Source organism: Gadus morhua, chromosome 2, assembly GCF_902167405.1.
Source record: "Gadus morhua chromosome 2, gadMor3.0, whole genome shotgun sequence".
Taxonomy (NCBI): domain Eukaryota; kingdom Metazoa; phylum Chordata; class Actinopteri; order Gadiformes; family Gadidae; genus Gadus; species Gadus morhua.
The window spans coordinates 3,639,683-3,659,224 of record NC_044049.1 but is presented as its reverse complement, the minus strand read 5'-3'; the positions used below and the strand labels follow the sequence as shown (position 1 = coordinate 3,659,224).

Sequence of the window (19,542 nt, the reverse complement as noted above, 5' to 3'; positions counted from 1 at the left end):
CAGTCAGACTGACAGAACCTGTATTGAGATCCCAGCAAATAAGAAAACAAGGATAAGGAGAGCCGGGTTGAAGCTCTGGGATACGGGGCCCTTTTTCAAGATGGCCCCCGTGGTTCGACCGATACAAGTGTCGAACATGACCTGAACAGAGGAAAAACCTCTGAGGTGTTGATAGGTGGTTCGCTGTTTGAGGTGCGAGGGTTTTTTGCGTTGTACACGGTTCTCTTTATGAGAAAGTTTCTAAACATATAAATCAAATCAGCCCTGGCCGCATCCTCTCCATACCACAGAACGGGTAAACAGCTGCAGTCGCCAAACTTTCTTCCCTCTCTCTCCCCTTTGCACTGCTGCTCTTTATTTCTCCCTGTTCCCTCTCCCTCCAGCTCCTTCTGTGCATGCATACGATGAAGAATGCCTTATATAATCTAAATGGCAAGCTGTGAAGCTTGAGACTCCTGGAAAGTGGGCAAGGAAAATGTGAGTGAGGCAGTGCTGGTGTGGGAGGAGAGTGGTGGTACTGGTTGGGAGGGGGGGGGGGGGGGGGCTCTCAAACCAGAGAAGAAAGCATGGATACGGGGCTGGAAGGAGTGTGATGTGAGGTGTGTGTGTGTGTGTGTATGTGCGTGCGTGCGTGCGTGCGTGCGTGCGTGGGGGTGGGTGTGTGTGTGTGTGTCTGTGTGTGGCAATAGGGGTAGCTCTCCTAGCGAGCTAATAGGAGTGGATATGCCCAGATATAGGGATGTGAGCTAGGCCTGGACCCAGACTCAACAGACTGCCTCTCTCAATTTTCCCACCAAAAAACGGTATTCTTTTTTTTTTCGTTCACGTTTTGGCTTGCTATTCCTTTCCAAAGCAGTGGGGACCTCCAGCCAATGCACTGCCATAAGGTCCTGCTCAGCACTGTTGTGGGCACACTGGAAAAACCAAGGGTGTTGGCCGAGCATGTAAACAGTAATCCAAACCACCTGCCTCCACTTTAACTGCTACAACACCGCTAGCTTAATACTGTCAGTATTCACACCTCGCTGGGCCAACCTTCCTATCAAGACGGCCTTCCCCGCACCATGTTCATCATCACCTGGCATCGAGTCCGAGACAACTAAGGCTTTGTGGAAACAATCTCTGCCTTCCTCCCCCTCCTCCCTTTTGCATCCTCTGCTAAGGACGTCTGCATGCTGCTGGTGGTTTCCCTTCATTCTTCGCATTCAAATTTGGCTTTCCTCCTTTGCCTCCTAGTTTGCCTCACAGGTTTCCCCCCGTCCCGTGCACTCTCCTCCAGACAGTCTGTCAATTGTGTGAGCTGAACTTTCTCTCACGCTAGGAACATTACACACAGACATTAAAGGGAAACAGTGGGAGAGAGAGAAAGAGAGCGAGCCCAAGAGTGAGAGTGAGAGAGAGAGGTGGTGGTAGGTGGCGGGGTGGGCTGACTGAGGCCGAATTGTGTCCGTGTTTATTTTGGAAACACAGGTCTACACTACAGGAACTGACCCCCATAACTTCCCCCAGTTTCAGGCCTCTGGTGGAGACAAAACCCTCTCCCTTTACCCTCTCCCCCTTCCACCCCCAAGGATGTGCCATTACAGGTGGATTCGGTTAAGGTTAGGGTAAGGACTTATGGGCATATAGCTAGCCTGCCCCTTAGGGAGAAGGTTTGTTTCCAGAGGGAAATGGTCTGGTGGGGAGGGTTATTAGTGGTTATAGTTTAACCAGAGAAAAATGCCTGGTCCCTGACCCGAGCCAGCCAGAGAGGAAGGGTGGAATGTGCTAGTTTCCTTCAGATGGCCGGCTGGCAGCGTGTGTGTGTGTGTGAGCCTAGCCTTTCTGGGCTCCCTGTGCCCTCTGTCTATTTTCTTTAGTCTTTGTGAGCGGGAGTGTGAACGTTTACCCCACCGCGCAGACACACACATCAGCAACACCTCGCACCGGGCCGTGGAGATGACACCTGCACTGTAACTCGTTACTGGAGGATTTGGTCTGGGAGGCCCAGCGTCTCCTTCTTCTTCTCCGACTCGTTCACTGGACTAAGTCGGAAGATCCATTTGGCGGTGAGGGACAGGTGATTCTGAACCGCTACCGGGCACTCCCTTCTCCTGCGCCATTGTTCCCTGCGTGCTGATTTCCATATAATTCCATAATATTACATTTAGAAATATGGATTAAAGGAAGGTATAAAAAACGTATAATGTCATCTAATAGATCCTTTCTCTTCCCTGTATGTACTAGATGAATTGGAAGCACAGGGCCAGTATCAGTGACCGAGAGACGAACAATCCAGCAATATTACAATCACATCATATTCATAACACGGTCGTACAGTAACCCATCAGCTCTTCGTGACAAAGACTCAGAGAAGCATGTAGGCAGTAACCTTCTAAAGCCCGCAATTACCGGCTGAGTAATAACAGCTCAGAGACATTGGGCTACAACGACAGAGATGAAAGATGCAGTGCTGCAAAGGTGCGCGTCCTTCCAGCACCCATTTACCAGCATTATCCAACGGCCTCAAAAGGTGACCAATCGCCGATCAGAGTGCAGCGATACATTACAGAAACACAAACAGGAGCAGGGGGTGCAATTAGCAAGAGAATTGTTCCTCTCGCGGGGGTTTGGGTGGGCAGATAAATCCAAAAGATACCGGCGGGTTTATGAAGTAACCTGTGGAAAATAAACTAATGCTCTACATTGAAAAAAAAGAACTATGTGATGACAGATTCTCTGGTTCGATTGTCTATGATCGGACTATCAATTCCTCAATCCTAGTGTTCCGAATGATGAGGCTGATGAACTATGTGATGACAGATTCTCTGGTTCGATTGTCTATGATTGGACTATCAATTCCTCAATCCTAGTGTTCCGAATGATGAGGCTGATGAAAGAGAGGTGAGTAGACCTGCAAAGTGTGTGTGGTGACTCATCAACCAAGACATGGATACAAATAGGGAGCGTTCTGCACAAGCTTTTAAGCTTTAGGGCGAATCCCAGCATGAGACCCAACACATTGCCCCCATCCTCTCTGCAGCTCACCCCGGGGAAGGGACGCGTGACTGCAGCTGAGAGGACATGTCCTCTCGCTGGCATTGATAACGGCGTTGTGGGCCAAACGGAGGTCAGGAGGCAGAGCTTAGACTTGCTCCTCTATTCGACGTGTTAGGACAGTGGCCACACCTCAAAAACATATTCGTATTTTCAAGCCATTATGCTGCAAAGTTGAGATTTTGCCAGAGGAGAGGTATTTCAGTCTCTACAGGAGGTGTTGCACGAGGTTCCTACCTGTCGAGTAGGGAACATGACAGAGTATTGCAATATTTTCTGTCAAGTTCAAATGTAATAAAATTCCTCTCGTGTGTTGAGGTCTGTCTCCTCGCATTGACCATCTGATATGTGTTTGTACACCGTGGGTGTCCAAGAGGCAAACATTTTCTAACCGCTTTCTGGAGAAATCCTGGGATCGAGGCCTAGGGCAGAGTCTTGGGAATAGCTACAACACTTGAAAGACTTTTGCAAACATCTTTGACCGACCACATGTTGGAAAACATCACAGAGTCTGAGTCTTTTTTACGGCATTGTCTTCCCTCGACGGCAGATATAACATTGAAGGTAGCTTAAAGCTTATAGGCCCTCGGAGCACAGCAGCCTTTTATGCATGCTGCTAGATAATGAAGTCTTTTGCCCACATGAAGCTGAACACTTTAGACTCTGGGCTTCCCAGAGTGAGGTTGCATGCATCTCCATTGCTGGCCTCCTGTCATCCTTCCGCCCGGCTGAGACACCTTTCATTTTCTTAAGTAATCCGTGGAACAACGGGAGGCCCACTGGGATATTAACCCAGAAACTCACACTGCCCTGGCTCTCCCAACATAGCCTTTGCACTCAGGGAAAGCTATGGTTTGGCAATAGCGTGAACAGATAACATTGTTCAAAGGAATTCGGTCTCCGTCGATTCTGTAAAAATATTCAGCATAAAGGTTATAAAAGGTGTACTTTTGATTTGACGTTTTACTTTACTGCACGACAACTTGTCGACGACGTGTGACCTTGTTTGTCCAGGGACGTCTTTGGGTTTCCAGGAGTTCCTGAGCCTTTTTTAAACGTTTCCACAACACGAGTGCGAGCGAGTCCTGTGGGTTTCCACCAGCCCACGTCTCCATGGCGGGGTGGGTTTGCGCTGGATGACGCAGGACCTCGCCGTGAGGACCCACCTTTTTCCACACTCGACCCGGCAGCTGCTTCTCACTTAGAACGTCTGTGGGGCTCCAGGGCCATGATGTCACACTTGTGGTGAGGGGCGGGCCTAATGACGCAGACCAATTACTGAAGAGAAGAAGAAACCATCCTGCTCCAAGGCTGAGAGAGAGGCCTGTTTACCCAGACAACCCGTTACTTGAAATGGGCAGATGAAGCTCTCTCCAGTGTGGTGGCTGGGTGGTGGTGATGGTGGTGGTGTTGGTGGTGGAGGAGGGTGATATGAACTGGGCTGTAGTATGAATGTAGTTTCACCGGCAGTATAATACATCAGAACTCGGGACAAACTCTTGCTCACGCAGCAGCTGTCTGCGTGTCTGCATCTGAAGATTGCTCTACACAACACACACACACACATGAACTCTCTCTCACACACAAACACACATGTACACACACACACACACACACACACACAGACACACACACACACACACACACACACACACACACACACACACACACACACACACACACACACACACACACACACTGAACGTGTTGAGTGTGGAATGCCAGCGGAGATTCACAACTGGATCCCTTCGGACATCTGGACCTGTAGTGAGGCTGACAGTTCCTTCCCTCCAAGTCAGTCAGCGCTGAACCGCTCACAAAGGAAAGAACTGTTCGAGAACCAGTGTGGGGATAGAGAGTGGTAGGTCCTCTTCTACGTACTCTGTGGTCAGCCCTGGTGGAGGACACCTCGGCTGACCTGCGGCTGAACGGGTCATGCCTTGGTGCTCACCAGCTGATTGCATAAAGAAAACATCAGGATGAGAATGAGACCAGCACTTGCAACATGGCCGCCCTGGCGGTTCAGAGAGAGGCTTGTGGATTAAATAACAGACCCTCGGGGAGGGGGGGGGGGGGTTCCAGATCGGGTTCCAGTTTAAACGTGTTTACACAGCACTTAATCACAACACGCCGCGTATCAAAGCGCTCCACGAGTCAACATCGTGGAGTTACAAAGAGCGTGACCGCGTCTCAGACTCTCCGGTTGATGCTGTCAGTGTTGGTGTATAGACACACACACACACACAAACACACACACACACACACACGTCACACAAACACACACTCACTCAAACACGCACACACACACACACAGAAACACGCACACACACACACTCACTCAAACACGCACACACACAGAAACACACACACACACACACAGAAACACACACACACACACACACACACACACACACACACACACACAGAAACAAACACAAACACACACACACTCACACGTGCCTCAGCACATGCTAGTTCAGAAGGCTCCCATGGCCCCTGATGGAGGCTCTGCTGGGGTACTGGGGCCCTTTGCGTTTTAATGATCAGGCCGTTGTCCAATCTAGCACAGGGCCCTGTGTTGTTGTGCCCGGGACAATAGGCCCACGGGAGGCAGCCAATAGGGAGAGACCTCCTCCCAAACCAGGACTCAATGTGCACACAATTAGGGACAGTGGAATTGCTTAATTGGAGGAAAATAGTTCCTATACGAGGGCCCACATGACATGGTGAACCTCAACAAACTGGGCGTTTAATGAGTTGTTATAAACCAGATACACACATGCACTGGAATAAAAGTGCACGCGTGAAACAAAAAAAACTGAATCCTTTTCGTTATACATAGGTGTTTCCTCTCAATGACACAATACGGGTAAATAGTTCATTCATATTTGCGGATTGCATATGTTTAACTCTTAAGATGCTGTTGTGACATCAGCGTGGAGCTCAGTACGAGCTGAGCAGTACTGAGCTCCCCACAGAACAACAGCTGGATGAGCAGATGAGCGTCCAGGGCAGGTTTAGCTATAGTATAAACTACTCGGCTCCAACATACAGTATATATCTCCAAAGGGGATTAGCGGAGTTGTGCGTGCGTGTGTGTGCGTGTGTGTGTGTGTGTGTGTGTGTGTGTGTGTGTGTGTGTGTGTGTGTGTGTGTGTGTGTGTGTGTGTGTGTGTGTGTGTGTGTGTGTGTGTGTGTGTGCGTGTGTGCCTTCGGAGACACGCAAACAAAGTACGTTGCTCTGGTAGCCTAACGGGCATTGACATATACCGTCTGCCTGCATTCTAAAGACGCTGCCGGGGCACGTGCACCACTGGGAGCCCTCGGACTACAATCTGAGTCTGAGGAGCGCAGCTTGCAAGATGACCGACGCACCACTGTAGACTCGGAAAATAGGTCACTCGGCGCTGCCCTGCTTGAACTCGGACCGTTCTGCAGGGCTGAAATGCATGACACGTCGGAACACAAACCCGTGCCATACCAACTGTGGAGCGACTGACACGTTGAAAATACACGAAGCGCGTGATGGAGATGGGTCTAGGGACAGGGCTTACCGTAGAGTACAATGATGTGGATGCCGCAGAGTTCTCTACGACTTGTTCCCTCTTCGGCGCAAACTTCCCACGCAAGACTTTCCGCAAAAAAGGAGGACGAACGACTTCTTGAAACGTGATGTCGTCTAGTCGAGTATATATATGAAATACAAAACGGGGAAAAAACGATACTAGGTGTCCATCGAGGCGGCCCGTTCCCAGACCATTGTCAGCATAAATTTAAACACTAAAAAAACATAACGCCACACTGCACGTTAATGGTTAATTCCACAGCTATAGAGCAGACTATACGGCGTGATACTTAAACACGTTGCCGTGAAGTGATATATCGTCTTGCCATAGCCGATCCGTCAAAAAGAAAAAAAATGTAAACACCAAAATCCGTATTCTTAACTGTTGCCGTCAGGAAAATTAAGACGTCTTCGGCTGTCATGCGTTCGAGACCAGAGGCGCAAGGGTCGTCGGTGTCTTCCTAAGTGCATCGCCTGCTGGCGACGCTGGTCAACTTGCTCTTCCTATGGGTGGTCGTTCCTTTGGGGGGGTGGGCTGGGAGGGGTGCGCTGGGCACTCAACAGAGATGTCACGAAGACAGGGGGTCTTCCCTTGGTGTTTTTTTCCCAGACGCCGACTCCGAGTATACTCGAGTGAGGAGGGGGGGGGGTCGATTTATTAGTTTTCTCCGAGTGTCCTGACTCCTCTCCTCTTCTTCTTCCTCTTCTTCTGCCTCGTACTCCAGGAGACGTGATCGTCGCTCTCCGGTCTCCCCCTCTCTCTCTCTCTCTCTCGTCGGTCTCGAGAGCAGCAGACAGCACACCCGGACCCGCGCCAGCCCGTGTCTCCCTCTCGTCGCGCGCGGAGGACTAGCCCAGACTCTGCCAGCTCAGCGCGTGCTTGCTGGCTCCGCCCCTCCGCCATGGGCGGTCCCCGGATCCTCGTCTCCCGTCCATCGCCTCCGGTCCACCATACAGCCCTGATGTGGATCAAATTGAACAACGAAAATGAACCAAACGGAAGTCTAAACGTTGTTAGACGTTTAGACTTAAACACTTTAAACATAAGCTAGTTACCAAAAGGATATATAGTTTTGATAACAGGTCTATAATGTAAAGTCAACATCAGGCCATAAGCAACAGGTTATAGTTAAATAGGACTAGGCTACATTTAATGAGGCTTTTATTCTTAGGCGGCCTATCTTTACTTGAAGTACTTAGGTCTGCAGTCATCTAGTTGTTTTTTTCTACGAACAGCCAGAACACATCCTGAAATCCACATTGCTGCAAACGTGTTTATTCTCATTGAAAAGGCACGATAATGACTGGAAAGTTCACAGTGGGGGCATACGAAGACAATTGCCTTAGCCGTTTTGGTCGAATGTGTTTTAACGCAGATACACTTCATTCTCACAGTGGTTGCCATTATAGTAATAGCACTTGTGGATTACATTGCATCCAATTGGCGGTATTATTACAGTAGCCATTAAATCATAATAAATAAACGCGCGCATGTATGTGTGTGCGGGCGTGTGCGTGTGCTTGTTTGTCTGTGTATGCTTGCATGTGCGCATCTATTTACGTGCGTGCCGTGCATGTTCGTCTGTGTGCGTGTGGCTAGCAGCATCTCATTCCCGACGACACTTTGAGGAAGCATCGGTACAGCAGAATGTAGACATATAATTTAAATTAGCGTGTTGAATGCTAATGCAATGTAATAACCGTACAAATGTTCGGTTCAGCACGGTTCAACACGGCTAATTCTAACGCCTTACATAAATAATTACCAATTCGATGTAATAGAGATAGGCTAATTACCTTCATATGGAATTAAATAGAAGTCTGGCTTTTTTTTGTAAGTTATCCTATTTGCAATTTAAATGTATAAATATCATAGGTACTGATACATAATTACAAATATTAACTTGAATAATGATTGATTTTAGCCTATATATTCTACAAAACACAGACCCGGCCAAAATGTGTTAGGCCTATTGACAATTCCGGGTGCGAGGAGTATGCCTTCAGACGACTGCCCGCAGATTTCGCGGTGACTGTGTGGTTATTAGGTTACCGCGTGTCCTCATCCCCCCCCCCCCCCCCCCCCCCTGTTCTACTAGCCTGCTGAAACGTCCAGCGTTGTCCGCCAAAACAGACGCAGCTGTTTAAACGCTCTGTAGAGATCGATACTGCCCTCGGGTCCCCGCCGTCAGCTCGTACCGTCTGTTCATATATCCGTGTCACTGGAGTATACGCCCCGTTAATGATATGGCTGTTAACTGTATTAGGTCAATGGGAAAAAAAATATTATAATAGAGAACTCGATTATTATTATTTTTTACTTTATTTCTAATAGAATGAACCGGATAATTGATCGGGCAGTTTGTATCTGTTTATGCTAAATTACCCATTGTTTACATGCAGTTCCTGTCGCCGCGGAAGGAGGCTTTGGGCAGTGCTGTGTGATTCCTACCAGCTGTTTCCCGCCTTGAAAGCCATCTGATCAGCTGCACACACACACACACACACACACACGCACACGCACACACACACACACACACACACACACACACACACACACACACACACACACACACACACACACTCGGCCTCACTAATGCACAAACACACACACGCACACACACACTCGCCCTCACACACGCACAAACACACGCACACACACACTATCTCCCACTCACACACACACACGCACACACACACACACACACACTCGTACACGTACATGCAGCGGGTGAAAGAGAAAGAGGGAGGGGAGTGAGCTACCGATAGAGCGCCACTCACAACGAGGGCTCCCCATCAGCTGGAAGTCGAGTAACATTACAACTCTACAGCCTGCTACTACTGCATAATAAAGACCCGGATTTACATCTGAATGCGGGGAATCACGCACCTTTTGGACCAAAGGACTTGTTTACAACTTCGACATTGTTTTTAATCCCGCAACAATAATTCGGTGACCAAAGCTGGACTGGCCACCATGGAGTATTTCATGGTACCCGCTCAGAAGGTGCCCTCCTTGCAACATTTTAGGAAAACGGAGAAAGAAGTGATTGGGGGACTGTGTAGGTGTGTATACGTGTTGATTCATTATTGCTTTATCTAATGCACTGCACCACAGCGATACGGGTTATGTCGGCGCGCAGGGGACAGGGGGTTGAAGGAACATGCTCGATTCGGTGTGTTATTGTGTACAAGAGCCACTCTTGATGAGCGGGATTCAAAGGCCATGAAACCCCGACACAATGACCATTATTCGGCCGGTGCGCTTGACCGCAGACGCGACACCCCGGTGATTCAAACGTGACCACATATGTACCACTTGATAAATCGATACATTTTTTGGGGCGAACAAACACAAACCACGTGGTTACATACACGCCACGCTTCTCCACTGTGGCGAGTGCATCACTAGTGCGTTTTAAATAACACGCGTTTCGGATACGCGTGTGTCTAATTTGCATAAGTACACGACGAGTGGTTTCGTTAGAATGGGAGGAATATATATGATTAGCCTGTATACCCGTGTTGAGCGGCTAGTGTGGGCTGATTCTGATCCGAGCGGTCTGAAGTTATTAAGGATAGTGCGGCCATGCTTGTGGTCCGTGCTAAAAAAAAGTGATGTGGGTCTAGCGCTAAACGCTTGTTTTGAAGCACTGCAGCACCGTTTACACGGGCGGGACAGACTCGTCCTTTGGTTGACGGTTACACATTCGACGAAAGTGTTGCGCTTGTGTATTTTTAGCTCGTTTACAGTGCGCACCGTGTCGTTTACATTGCGTCGTTTCGAGCAGCGCTTCTGCCATGCTGCCGCATGGACAGGCGGAGGGGAAGCGGAGTCGCATTGTTGTAATGGCGGAGGAAACGAATGGGCTATTTTAAACGCGCTGTTATTAGGCGTTGCGTTTGCGTGTGTTTCATAAATGATTTAGGATGTTTTCTAGCAAATTCTAAACCAAATTGTTACGCAAAAAACGAATAGGCTGGTAGTTGTGTTAATAAGGGGGTGTGTATGTTACACAAGGCCCGTCAATGCGTCTCGTCTGCAGCCTCTTTCCTACATGGAGGCGGAGGAATCTGCTGGGTTACACGGGAAATGTAGTCCTATGTATTATTTGTAGTCTCCCTTGCCATAACGCCCCAGTTGACACTGAATAATATAACTTAAAAGTGCTATATTATACATATACAAATACCCTTTTAGTGATGCAATAACCTTTTTCCTATTTATAATCTGTGTATGCGTTGAATGTCAGTTCTTGGCACACACTTATCTATGTCTCTTGGCTCATTTTCAGTATTTACCGTTAACAGTTCAGTTGGTAGGCTACAGATAATATTTGCCTAAACCTAATCTCGGAGATGCAGGGTTAAATGGATTTTCGTCATTTTACTTTATATATTAATGCAATATTGTTTTTTATCTAGTCATATTATATTTTTGGACATTTTCTGATATCCCATTCAAAAATATCTAATGCACACAAAAAAAAGGTGTTACAATCAAGTAATGTAGCATATTAAATATAACAGCCCATAATTGAATGGCAGCATGAACACGCATTAAAAAGCAATTAACAGTTTCAGCTTTTCTCACTGCGACACTTTAAGGGAAATCTTTATTAGGAAAAGTAAAACCAAATGGCCTCAATCTGTTGAGGTGCTCCTTTCTAAAATGGAGAAGATCCCAAGAATTCAACCTCCAGCATTTTTCGTCTGAGGTCTACCAAAGAGTGTGTGTGTGTGTGTGTGTGTGTACATCCGCGTGCGTGTGTGTAACGGATATGCTGTCCCCAGCCTGGCCAACATTCCCCTGACGCCGGAGACGGCGAGGGACCAGGAACGCCGCATCCGCCGGGAGATCGCCAACAGCAACGAGCGGCGGCGCATGCAGAGCATCAACGCCGGCTTCCAGTCGCTCAAGACGCTGATCCCCCACAGCGACGGGGAGAAGCTCAGCAAGGTGGGTCCCCCCCCCCCCCCGCCCACTCACACCGCCTCCCTCCTCCCCCCCCCGTGGCGACCGGCGCGCGTGAGATAGCAAGGGAGGAGGGGGGAAGGGGGTTGACTTAGCTCAGGAGGTAGAGCAGTTGTCCTGTAACCGAAAGGTTTCTAGTTCAATCCCCAGCTCCTCCTAGCTTTGAGTGTCGAGGTGTCCCTGAGCAAGGCACCTCACCCTAACTGCTCCCGACGAGCTGGCTGTCGCCTTGCATGGTTGACTCTGCCGTCGGTGTGTCAATGTGTGTATAGACCGATGTAAGTCGCTTTGGATAAAAGCGTCTGCTAAATGCCCTGATTGTAATTGTAATTGAGATGTCGACAGGCCGAAGGAGTCTTGGACTCTGTAGTCTTAACCCGAATTAAAGCACTGCGGATGAACCATAAATTATGTGGTCCTTACTAAGGTGCGGTGCGAACTACACTCCTCTGCTTTTTTGCTAGTATTTTAGGTGTCATGACCTGGAGTTATTATTATTAAAGTTATTCTGCCATCTGTCCGTAAAAAGCGGGCACAACGTCTCCAAACAAGAATGATTGTGATAAGGTCTGAATGAAGCCAGGCTCAACTCATGCCTTGGCGTAGCTCTGTAGGTAGAGCGGGTAGACTTGTAACTGGAAGGTTGCTAGGTTGATCCCCAGCTCCTCCTAGCCAAGTGTTGAGGTGTCCCTGAGCAAGACGCCTCAACCTACCTGCTCCTGATGAGCTTGAGGTCGTTTTGCATGGTTGACTCCGCCGTCGGTGTGTGAATGTGTGTGTGAACGGTTGTAAGTCGCTTTGGATAAAAGCATCTTCTAAATGTAAAATGTGTCCTACACTCCAACATCCCTCCTAGGGAAGGCATCACAGCGAGAATCTCCGCTTAAGAACCGAACTGTAGATACTTTGCAATGCAGCCATTGTTTGTCGATTCCGAATAGTTTCCAATTTTCAGTTGCTGAAGGAATAAGAACCAACTAGAAAATCAAGAGAGTAATGCAACAAGAATAATAGCGGCTACAGTGGTGGCTGCAGTGAAAACCTGGAACGGAGCAGGACTGAGCGCCCCAGCTCCAGTGTAGGGTTACTGCGGTGGCCGCGGTCGTCTTGTTAACTCTGTTCTCTCCTGCCCAGGCGGCCATACTACAGCAGACCACAGATTACATCTTTTGCCTGGAGCAGGAGAAGACGAGGCTTCTGAATCAGAACAATCAGCTCAAGCGCTTCATACAGGTGAGGTACAGCATGTAACGGATCTCATGGCCGGCCCAAGTCCGTCATCGTCGGCGAGGGGCATTTCTACGGTGTAGAACCACGGGGTGATGAATCGCTGCACATGTACTTCAGCTCACTGAGAATGGAGGACGACATCTTTGTACCGGTAGTCATCCATTTAAATGTAGTTTTCTTATGGTTTTTATAGCACACACAATTAGTTTGAATGGGAAATAAATGAATGACACCTATTTATTATTTTAATCAATAAATATATTTCTGATATTTTAAGATCTTTATATTTACACCTAAGGCATTAGGCAGAACCTTTTTTCCAAAGCAAAAACTGTCCATACACTCGCACAATGACGGTGGAGTCCACCATGCAAGGAGGGAGCAGGGTAGACGTCTCAATCAGCTAGGTGGAGCCGGGGATTGAACCAGCAACCTTCTGGTGGCAACCCGCTGGTCAACCCGCTCGACCGGCGTGCCTGAGGTGCAGAGGAGGCGTCGATAGCTTCTCGGGCGCTGTAATCTTAACCTGAATTTAAAGTAGGCAGCAGTTAGTGTTAGGTGTCCCACTGGGGATTAAACTAGCAACCTTCCGGTGACAAGTAGACCCACTCTACTGCCTGAGCTAAAACTCTCGCCACATTATAAATATGAATAAGAAGAACTCTGTCAAATCAGTTCAACAAGGTGCTGGAATGCATCCAATTATATTCAATGTATTCAATGTATTCAGCTCCCCTAACTCCGGTATCCCCTGTCGGCCCCCGATAAGGAGTTCAGCGGGTCCTCCCCAAAGAGGAGGCGCACCGAGGAGAAGGACGAAGGCATCGGCTCCCCGGACATCCTGGAGGAGGAGAAGACGGAGGACCTGAGGAGGGAGATGATCGAGCTGAGGCAGCAGCTGGCAAAGGAGCGCTCGGTCCGCATGATGCTGGAGGAGCAGGTGAGAGGAGGAACATGGTCCTGGGTTCAGATCACTCATATTCATGATGCTGGAGGAGCAGGTGAGAGGAGGGACACAGTCCTGGGTTCAGATCACTCATGTTCATGATGCTGGAGGAGCAGGTGAGAGGAGGGACACAGTCCTGGGTTCAGATCACTTATATTCATGATGCTGGAGGAGCAGGTGAGAGGAGTGGCACAGTCCTGGGTTCAGATCACTCATATTCATGATGCTGGAGGAGCAGGTGAAGAGGGACACAGTCCTGGGTTCAGATCACTTATATTCATGATGCTGGAGGAGCAGCTGAAGAGGGACACAGTCCTGGGTTTAGCTAACGCAACAAGTGGCACAACTGCTTGGTTAGCAAAAAAAAAGGCATTTATAAAGTAATTTTCTTCTGATTGGTTGAAATAGTGTTGTCATGGGTGCACAATGACATGGCGCACTAATGCCAACCAATCAGAATAGCCTTTCTTACCAGAAGGTCATTTAGTCATTCATGGTTCGCATGGAAGTATTTGGTTTCTCTTTTGCAACAATCAAAAGAATAATGCGTTGTATTTATGAACATATTCCACATTCAACATAGAGGACCAAACAAAAGGAAAGAAATGAAAAATATGAATGGTAAATAAACATGAGGTCATGGGATGATGAGTAAAATTGAATAATTCAAAATAAAATGTAACGTGAAACATACTATGAAACGTCTGTCCCATTGGCCATCAGAACTATGACCTGACGAGGTCTGTATCCTAATCCTAAAGCCATCCCAATAACAGTGTTGTGATCATAATGTGGTGCTCGCCCTCAGATGGAGGGCGTGGACTCCCAGCTGCACCCAGAGAGGCTGAAGGTGATCACCCAGCAGGTGCCGCCCGAGCAGCGCATCCACAGCCTGGCCCAGCTGCAGCACAAGCACGAGCAGCTGGACACGGACGTCACTCCGGCCTGCAGCCCGCAGGTACGCGCCGCGACCGCCGCCGTCGACGACCGCCGCCATGCTCACCGCTCGGTCGCTCGCATGGCGTTTAGCAGGGATAACTTTGCATCCCACATGCGTGTGTGTTGCTACATGTGGTGTGCCACCAGGTGTCTTTCAGCTTGGAATCAAACATCCCAGCCACTTTTGTAATGCTATGTGGTTATGCCAAATACAGGGTATATTAATATTAGTGCTGTCAAGCGATTAAAATATTTAATCGCGATTAATCACATTAATGCCACAGTTAACTCACGATTAATTAGAAAAAAAATAAATTGGTTTGCGTTAACGCCGTTAATAACGCGTTTAACTGACAGCACTAATTAATATATAACGTATCAATAAAGTAATGTAACCCCAATAACAAAAAAAAACAATTGTTTTTAACAATTTAAAACACCAGACAGCCTTCTACCTAGTGATGTGCAGACGCCCCCAGCTCCTTCTGACTCTGTAGCCTTAGCCGTGACAGTAGCCTTTAGCAGGTGGCGGGGTGGGGATTCATTAACCTCCAGGCTCTGAGCGGTCTCCAGCCGGGGCACTTTTCACAGTCAGTCAATGGCCAGCCGACTGATCTCCTTCCAGCCCTGCTGTCTCCTGCTCAGTGCTCTGTTTCAGCCTTCCACACCAGACCCAATCAATAGTTTCTTGCCTGTGTGTTTGTGTGTCTTACCCTTCTGGTTTGGTCCCCGACCGGCACATGAAGCTGATTTTTTCCAAAGCTCGATGAACTCAGGAATACCTTTTTTTTAATTTCTTTATTCTTCGAAGGCATCGCCCCCGGCCAGTCCCCCCGCCCCCACCCACCACGCCACGGTCATCGTTCCGGCGCCGGCCCAGACTCCCCATCCGCATCACGTCACCGTGGTAACCATGGGCCCGACGTCCGTCATCAACACAGTGTCCACGTCCAGGCACAACCTGGACACCATCGTTCAGGTAGGCTCCATGGAACGTTCTTGCGCGTCTTCTTTTTGTGCAGGCTTTTTATTTATTTATTTTTGCGGAGCATGGTTAGATTCAATAGGAAAGCTTCCCCGATGGAAATTTCGGAAGTATTTTCTCAATGGTTCATACAGTTGGCCTTAATGACCTAATCTTGAACATTCACTCCAGTAAATCACTCACAAAACTGAATGTAAACTTTGCTATGCATCCAAACGTTGAGTAAAAGGAGCAACAGTTTGCATCGACAAGTACACCGTTACTCCTAAAAATAAATGTCCTCATCGTACCTTGGTTTGTTTACGTTTTTGGCTGCATGGCCGATGACGACAGACTGTATTAAACGAGGACGGTTCATTACCGCACACGGCCACCAGAGGGTACTGTTGCTGCTTCAGTTGAATCCCTTCCTTTTTTAACGCGTGTCCCTCCCCTCGCGTTGCGTCCAGGCGATCCAGCACATCGAGGGCCGGGTGTGCGCGGGCGAGGAGGACCAGCGGCGGGCGGTCATCGTGTCCTCGGGGCGCGCCCTCTCCAGCCCGGCCGCCTCGGACACGGCCTCCAACAGCGACGGCGCCGACGACTCACTGTTGCCCTGAGCAACGCCACATCACATCTCCAGCCTACCGACGACCCGCGCGCGCACGTGCATTCACGCCCCCCCCCCCCCCCCACCCCAAACTAAACGGGGGGCCCGCCCCCGCCCGACAGCGCTGTGGGTCAAATGGACCGAATTTGTTGGTAGACAATTTTTGAAAAAGAAGCACTCTGTGATCTACACTCGTACATGCTGTGCCCCCGAGGCCGCCCCCCCCCCCCCCCCCCCCCCCCACCCCCATTGGTTTACACTTAGACGTTCCTGACGCTCCAAACTTCCTGTGCAGCGTCTCTCGCTCAGCTTCTCCGCTCGGGCCTGCTTGTCGCGCATCGACAGCGACGACGATCCCGGAGTAAATACTGTTTTTATAAGCTCTTCAATCATACCCCCCCCCCCCCCCCCTCCCCGCCATCCCCCTACGCTTTGACTTTGCTGCTTTGAACGCCTGCTATAATCTCCATGTTTTTCTTTCTTCTTCTTCTTCATTCCTTCTGGTGGATCCTTCCTTTTTTGTATTTTTTTTGGACTTGCTTCAAAGCTGTGTCTGTGTCGTTTCTCGCCCCCCCCCCCCCCCCCCACCGGGAGCAGAACGCGACGTGAGCCCCAGCAGGGCGCTTCGTATCCCCCGTCCGTCCCCCCGTAGCCCCCACACCAGAGCTCTCGCTGCACACCGCCTCCATTCCCCGTCGACGAGGCCTTCATCTCCTCCGCTAACTTTTTTTTTTTTTTTTTTTTTACACACAGACACGTCGAAGAGACGGCAAGCTTTTGAAAGACTCCAGCCGCTCACTCAATCAGAGGCAACTGTACCCCCCAAACCCCCAAACGTCATTATCTCTGTCGAGTCTGAAATGTTATTTTGTTGTCATGCTGTGTTCCTCTGGGCCGCCCGCTGTTATCGAGGTGAAAACAAAAAAGCGGGAGAAAAAAAGGTGATTGTACTGAAACACAAGGAGGAATGCCGCGGAGGTCGCGTCTGATTGGTGCTCGTGGGAAAGGAAAACTGAGGGAGGGGGGGGAAGGGGTGAGTGCACCTTACCCCTCCCTCTTATCCTCGTTTGTGTGGTTTTTTTTGTATGTTGTTGCCGGGCTGGGTTCCTGGTGGTCCCCATCTATAACCGTGGCCATGGCCCCCCCCCCCCATAAACCCAATGATGGGCTGCTGCTTCTGATATGTCCCCCAATGCAAATTTGACTTATATCACCAGGCTTACATGAGCTTCACTGTGGTCATGTGACCCCCCCCCCCCCAGCTAAACTGAAGACAGCGGTGCCCCAGAATCTATGCCCCCCCCCCCCGCTGTGCAACACGTGTCGGCATAACACGCAGAACACGACCCGCAGTCCGCTGAGACCCATTATCCAACTCATCACTCGGTATGGTTTTGTATATATGAGGGTAGCTGCTGAATTAAACGGGGGGGGGGGGGGGGGGGGGTGGTCTTGATCAAAGCATCCATGAAGGAATGCTTGCAGCAAGCATTTGAAAACAACCAGTGAAATTACTTGAGTTTCGATGCCACGGGGAAAGGGGAGGGAGGGGTCGATGCCGCACCGGGGCGGGGGCTGGGGTTGTATCACATGGTGTATCACATGGTGTATCACAGTGCACACGTGCGCTATGCATTCCTCCTTTTATTGTCCTTGTTTATCTCTTTGTCTCGTTGCCCTATTGGGCGTTAATGAACCATGCTTCATGATGTTTGTTGATATGGAACTTGAATTTAAATGTCCCCCCCCCCCCCCACCCACCCACACGTGTGACCCTGCTGTTAAGACCGGTGTTGGGGGGGCGAGAAGCGGCAGCTTGCCTTACTAAGAGCCGCGGTCGTAGCGGGACCCCCCACCACCACCACGAGACCCCCCTGGGGTCAGCCTTAATGTAGACGTCTGGTCTTAACAGACCGCCCTGTTCTAGACCCTGGGAGATGGGCCACTGAGAGAGAGACACACACACACACACACACACACACACACACACACACACACACACACACACACACACACACACACACACACACACACACACACACACACACACACACACACACACACACACAGATTCTGAAAGCAATCTTGTACTTGATTATCTTTCCAGGCGATTGCTGTGTGCGGTTTCAATTAGGTGCAGCCTGAGATCAGTCCTCAGAGATGGTTATTTTTTATTGATTTTCGATTTGTTTACTCCCACGGAAATTCCATACATGAAATCTAGACATTCCAAGAAATACACTTTAATTACATTTAATTCTATCTAGTAAGTAGACAATTTCCACTTGTGTTGATTTTGGCATCACCCTGCCGAATGTCTTGTGTGTCCATTTTGTCCTGTTTTGCATACATGGAACATTGAACTGCTGGACAGATATGTTTTAACATGCTACGTACTTAAAAATTTTGTTGCACACTAAAATGAAACAAAACAGTGGATTACCCTTTAAACACGTGACCGGAATGATGTTTTTTCCCTTTTGTGCGCGCCTGCTTTATTTCTACAACTTTCATGTGTTTCACGTGTATGTTTTACTGTTTCGTCTTAACTGAAGCCAGGCACTGTTTTGGTTCCATCTCTGCTTTACACTATGCGTGCGTGTTTGTGAAATGCATGTGAAGATAACACACATATCAGTGGTCTACAGACAGACCAGGGTAGGTAAGCAACTTTGTTTTATCGTTTTAAATGGAGGTTCAGATCATAAAGCACTTATACTGTATCCAACCAGAAACAGCCTTTTGTTTTGTATCAAATCAGCCGATCAGCGGACACTCCTGAGGTTGCGAGTGGAACACCCAACATGTCGCACCCCCTTGCTCATTCTGCCTCTTCCTGCTCCTCACGATCTACTTTTCATTGTGCCGCTCTTCCTTCGTAATCCATCCCATCTCTATTTTGTCGTGCTATCCTCACCGTCTCGTACTCACGCTTTCCTGCATAATGTTTTTTTGTTTTTGTTAGACCTGTCCGCGGACAGAGTCGTCAAGAAGCAATTTTTTTTCTTTTAAGAAAAGTTTTGGGAATAACGAGGCTTGTGCCTTTGTAAAGTCAGAATAATAAAGTTTGTACTTGGTTTTTTACAAGTTGGGTGAATCAGTGGTGTTTTTCCTCTGTGTGTGTGTTTATATATGCGTTATGTTTTACCTGTAAAGTAAAACTGCATAAAGCAATGCTTATCATCACACGTTTTGTTAATTACATGTGACCATCATCACGGGGGACTTCTGCGTCCATCCTTCCATCAAACGCTTTACACACACCACACACTGGTTT

At 48.8% G+C, this 19,542-nt stretch overlaps 2 protein-coding genes across 2 annotated transcripts in view; one reads left to right on the top strand and one right to left on the bottom strand.

The window, feature by feature from the left end:
- glis2b (GLIS family zinc finger 2b) overlaps positions 1-7,556 on the bottom strand; it is a 25,122-nt gene extending 17,566 nt beyond the window's left edge. Inside the window, exon 1 of the mRNA XM_030348123.1 lies at positions 6,591-7,556. The gene's annotated coding sequence lies outside the window, so the exon portion shown is untranslated. The remainder of the gene's footprint in view (positions 1-6,590) is intronic.
- A 1,769-nt stretch (positions 7,557-9,325) lies between these two features.
- On the top strand, positions 9,326-16,495 carry tfap4 (transcription factor AP-4 (activating enhancer binding protein 4)). The gene is made up of 7 exons (XM_030345742.1): positions 9,326-9,667; positions 11,396-11,561; positions 12,711-12,809; positions 13,576-13,746; positions 14,561-14,710; positions 15,503-15,670; positions 16,126-16,495. Exons 1-7 carry the CDS (start codon positions 9,579-9,581, stop codon positions 16,273-16,275), a joined length of 993 nt encoding a protein of 330 aa, XP_030201602.1. The 5' UTR covers positions 9,326-9,578; the 3' UTR covers positions 16,276-16,495.
- Positions 16,496-19,542: the final 3,047 nt, after the last annotated feature.